At 35.3% G+C, this 4,830-nt stretch overlaps 1 protein-coding gene across 4 annotated transcripts in view; it reads right to left on the bottom strand.

Annotated features, from left to right (window-relative positions):
* Positions 1-1,090: 1,090 nt before the first annotated feature.
* Positions 1,091-4,830, bottom strand: part of LOC135741623 (rap guanine nucleotide exchange factor 4-like) — a 42,182-nt gene continuing 38,442 nt past the window's right edge. For all 4 annotated transcript variants that reach the window (XM_065260333.2, XM_073815331.1, XM_065260334.2 and 1 more), the window contains 8 exons: positions 3,943-4,068; positions 3,686-3,864; positions 3,493-3,583; positions 3,357-3,407; positions 2,694-2,781; positions 2,528-2,592; positions 2,370-2,424; positions 1,091-2,113 (listed from right to left, as the gene is read on the bottom strand). In XM_065260333.2, coding sequence (XP_065116405.2) covers positions 1,986-2,113; positions 2,370-2,424; positions 2,528-2,592; positions 2,694-2,781; positions 3,357-3,407; positions 3,493-3,583; positions 3,686-3,864; positions 3,943-4,068 — 783 coding nt within the window. In that variant the 3' untranslated portion in view covers positions 1,091-1,985. The remainder of the gene's footprint in view (positions 2,114-2,369; positions 2,425-2,527; positions 2,593-2,693; positions 2,782-3,356; positions 3,408-3,492; positions 3,584-3,685; positions 3,865-3,942; positions 4,069-4,830) is intronic.

The following is a 4,830-nucleotide window of genomic DNA, read 5'->3' as shown; positions in this document are numbered from 1 at the left end:
CAACTTATTAATCTTACTATGGTAAAGGACTGGCTCATGAATATTTATTAAGACAAGCAGCCGTACAGCCAGAGCAGCTTGTCATACAGACTACTTAATATTCATAATCTTACAACAGTAGGATTTGATGATTCGTCGGCTGACAAGCGCCCACCCACCAACGGCTGCATTCTGGCCAATCAGATACGATAGGGCGGGCGAAGCGTTATCTAAGTAATATTAATAAGCCTAGCTAACTTACTAGGATTCGTAATTTCCATGATCACTGCGAAACAGATAACTGTAACTTACCACAATGACAATAGCGCCTCTGCACGGACAGAAACTGAACCAGCCAGCCAAATACGTACTTTTTATTAAAAACATTAATCAACATATTTAATTTATAAAAAAAATCGCTAACACTTTACAAAAAGGTTCATTAGTTAGCATTAATTAACTACATTAGTTTACATGAACTAATAATGAAATGCACTTATACAGCATTTATTAATCTTTGTTAATGTTATTTTCAACAATTACTAATACTTTATTTAAATCTTGTTAACGTTAGTTAATGCACTATGAACTAACATGAACAAACAAATAAAAGCTTTATTTCTATTAACTAACATTAACAAAAATTAATACATACTGTAACAAATGTATTGCTCAGGGTTTGTTCATGTTAGGTAATACATTAACTAATGTTAACTAATGAACCTTATTGTAAGTAAAATCTGTAATTTAATTAATAGTAACATATGTCATAATGTATAAATACAATTGATTATGCTATATTAGCATTAGCTTTTTGAACTTGTTAGAAGTAAAAGATTACATACATTTATTTGTAATATTTTGATATTTTAACATATTACCATATTTTAAAATAAAAATACATATTCATTATTAATAATCCTCTATCTGTCTATATAACATATATGTAGATTGGCATATTCAACTTGTTAGGAGTACACACATTTACATAATATGTTTATTTAAATTAAATATATAATTATAATAATTTTATTTAAGAAATGTGTAAGTTAATGTTCATATTTTAAAACATGAACTTATTACTCTTTAGTCAAATCACGGCAACATAAAGTGTTCAACAATACATTTATTTAGCTTATACTATTTACAAGGTAGGCGTAGGCATTTTCCTAAAAGAAAATTAGTGTCCTACACAGAGAGCGTCTCACTTTTCCAAAAGGCGGGATGAGAACAAACATACAGTATAGGCCATGTGAGACCAATTATGATAACTTATCAAAATGGCTCCAAAATATACAAATATAACTCAATATACAAAATGACATCAATAATGCTACAGGCTATGGCAGGAGGTAAGTTACTAGCACACAATTTAACCGGTGGTATAAAATAGTCCTTGAGCCAGAATACTGACATTTATGACAGACGTAAAATAACATACTAATGACACTGAGGCTTTGGAGGTTTTTTGTGGCGAACGACACCTTGTTGTGTCTTTGCTATCTGTATGAATCACATGTGGCTTGCACTATACTTTAATGATATTTGTAGGATTGTTCAGGTTTATAGAAATACAGAGGCAGCATGTTTACAGTGTCATGAAACGCTTTATCACAAGAGACACTGAACAAGATGAAGAGCCTCACGTTATCTGATTGAAGAACACAAACTCTTACAAGTGCATTCATCTTATGGATGCTCAAATGCTTGCTATCAAAGCCAAACTGACCTTCAGATCAAGTCTTTAACATGCAAATCATACAGGCACACAATCAAGCATACACATGAGAATGCATCTTAACATATGATTCAGTTGGCAGTGATAGCACATACAGTCATCATTCAACTGCCCTGGCAGCTGACAGATGCAAGGTTTAATCGAGTTTGATGTTGTAAACTGGATATACACTGGGAGAGAGAGAAAGAGAGAGAGAGAGAGAGAGAGAGAGAGAGAGAGAGAGAGAGAGAGAGAGAGAGAGAGAGAGAGAGACAGAGAGCATTGGTCTTTAGCCCCGCCTTGGCTCCAGTCTGAAGGACATCTGTGATAAGCTTCTCTGGTTGTCAATCACGTTTAACTGTCGCACGTAATTCCTCACTTCATGTGGATTCTTACTCGCTGGAGATGCTTCAGCATCTTATGAAAGTCAAAAGAGAAAAAATAGTTAAAGTATTTCATATTTTTATCATCTTTTCACCCATATTGAAGTTACCCAGAATATATTTGCCAAAGGACATAACATGTAAGGCAGACCCATACTACCTTGAGACTCCCTACCCTTATTCTTCTTCATCTGGACAGTTATTTTGTTGTAAATGCTCAACTTAGGCTCGCTATGAGATATCAGTTTCGGACTGTAAAGACACAACAGACAGGTGCTTATCTGACTTACTGAAGGGTTGACTCCTGCAGTGCTTTACCGCCCGGACTGTGTTAGCAATCAATCTCTGTGGAGAAAACAATATATCAACACAATGTTCTAGCTCAGACAATCTCTCATCCAACACATTTGTTCTGATCAGAGGTCTCAGATCAAAGCAAAAACCTCACCATCTTCTCAAAGTTCACCAGGCCATCGATGAAGGTCCTGTTCCCCTCATTAGTAAATGTCATATCTGATAAGAGAGCATACTTAACTGTGAATTTATTATAGTTTATTTATCAATATTATATTACAATACTTTTGACAACCATTCAGAATAGGCCACACCCATACCTTTAATGAGGAGTGGCATAAACGGAATGATTGGCGGCTCCATTTTAGCCACAGTGAGGCGGTATGCGCGGTGATTTCTGGATGGGTCCTGGAAGCGCAGACAATAAACATACAATTAACAAACATCTTAAAAGCAAAATATATTTTTGTTTAAAACATTTAATAAATGATTAAATTCCTTTTTGGGATGCAATCAATGTGCATAAAGGTTTGTAAAGGACTCGATGCACAAACGCAAAATAGTGGTCTTCTCAGATCCGTTCGGCAAAAACACATTCATTTTAAATTACCCAAGACCCAAGGCCGCTTATATAATACCGAGGCACACGTGAAACTTTGGCTGAATTTACACTGCAAATCTTGATGTACAATTCCGATTTGTTTCCTGTATCCAATTTTTTTTGATGACCTGGTTACATCATCTTTTAACTGTGCGTTCACACCAGACGCGGTAGACGTGGCAAAAACACGATATTTGCGCGTAGTTGGATGCTTGTACATTTTGATGCCATCCATTGTAAGATTTGGGGAACCCTGTTCTAAGGTAATAAAATACACCACTAATAATATAGTTATGTGTATTATATTGCATTTCTTTCAAGAGAACCTACTTAAAGTTATGCACTGTTATGTGGAAATGCAAAATCTTTGAAACAGACTCACCAACAAACTCTCAAACTCTGCGTAGAACTTCTTAAATTTACTGGGCAATTTCTAACACAATGGAAGAAATACAATATGCATATCAAATATACATCAATTTGCGTATATGTATGTATATATATTGCGTCGCACTGACCTCCCATGTTTGGCTGAGCCGGCTGACAGCTGGGTTGCACATGCCCATGATAATGGCGAAGAAAGAGTTTAGATTCCTAAACTCTCTACAGCTGCGGAAACAAACTATTTGTTAATGCAGCCTGCGCATCAATAAATGACATCATATCTTATTCATCAGGTGCTCAGGTGAGTTTGTGCGGTGGAGAGCTCACTGGGCGGCAATCTTGATAAACTTCTTGAGCAGTTGAACGCGTTTGCTTAAGGTTCCACACAGACAAACCTCAGTGACGACCCATAACTGAACCTGATTGAAGCGTTTCAGGAACAGCTCCAGATTCGCTGTGGAGCGTCTGTACGCCTGACGGCCGAACGTGTGATACACAAGCTCGTACTGCAAACACAAGTTACAAGTTAAGCTGTGGGTTCGCAATCTCATGTGCATATTAGATATAAGCGTGCATGCGCCTACCTCATGCACACAGCTGAATAGCTCCCAATCGTACTGGGTCATCTGGAAAGCCAGATCTTTAGAGCTCATCAGCTCAAAACTGGACATAGACCCGGTAGATGGACCCTCCTGCTCTGGAAGAGGAGTCTATATGCACATAAATACAAACCCTATAATTTATGTATCTTGATATATGGTTTGTTAAGATACGACAACATTTGGCTGAGATACAACTATTAGAAAACCTGGAATTTGAAGGTGCAGAAAATCCAAATATTGAGAAAATTGCTAAGTCCTTAACAACACAAAGTATGATAAATAATTTTTTTTAGACATATTTATGGTAAGAAATGTACAAAATATCTTCGTGGAACATGATCTATACTTAACTCTTTCTTAGCCATTGACAAGTAATCTTGTCAATTAAGAGAAAACATTTGCATAAAAAAGTGTTCCTGATGATTTTTTTGTTAATCTGCAATACCACTAGATGGCGCTCTTACCTAATTTATGAAAAAACTGAAGCCAAAACGTTATTTATTAATTTTAAACTCTGTGTATGTTTTGATAATCATTCTGAATCTGATTTCTAACAAAAGTCCTTCACAAAAATGCAATTATTTCAGTTTTAAAAAAAAAACAATTTTTAAGAGTTTATAAGCAGAGAAAAAATATAGAATATTTTTTTTTGTTTGTTTATTGTTTGTTTGAAAGCAAGGGGTCTGTCCTTTCATTTGATATATTTATTTGTTTATATATTTTTAGAAGAAAATTTTCCTGGAATGCATTTTGCGTAATGCTGGTGGGCAACCTTTCGAAAAATGGCTACTGGGGAATGAGTTAATATCTTAATGATATCCTTAAAAAATTATAATTTTGACCCAAACAATTTATTGTTGGCTATTGCTA

Source organism: Paramisgurnus dabryanus, chromosome 7, assembly GCF_030506205.2.
Source record: "Paramisgurnus dabryanus chromosome 7, PD_genome_1.1, whole genome shotgun sequence".
In the NCBI taxonomy this organism is placed as follows: Eukaryota; Metazoa; Chordata; class Actinopteri; order Cypriniformes; family Cobitidae; genus Paramisgurnus; species Paramisgurnus dabryanus.
Note: the sequence above shows the minus strand (reverse complement) of the source record. Positions and strands in the feature narration are given on the sequence as shown.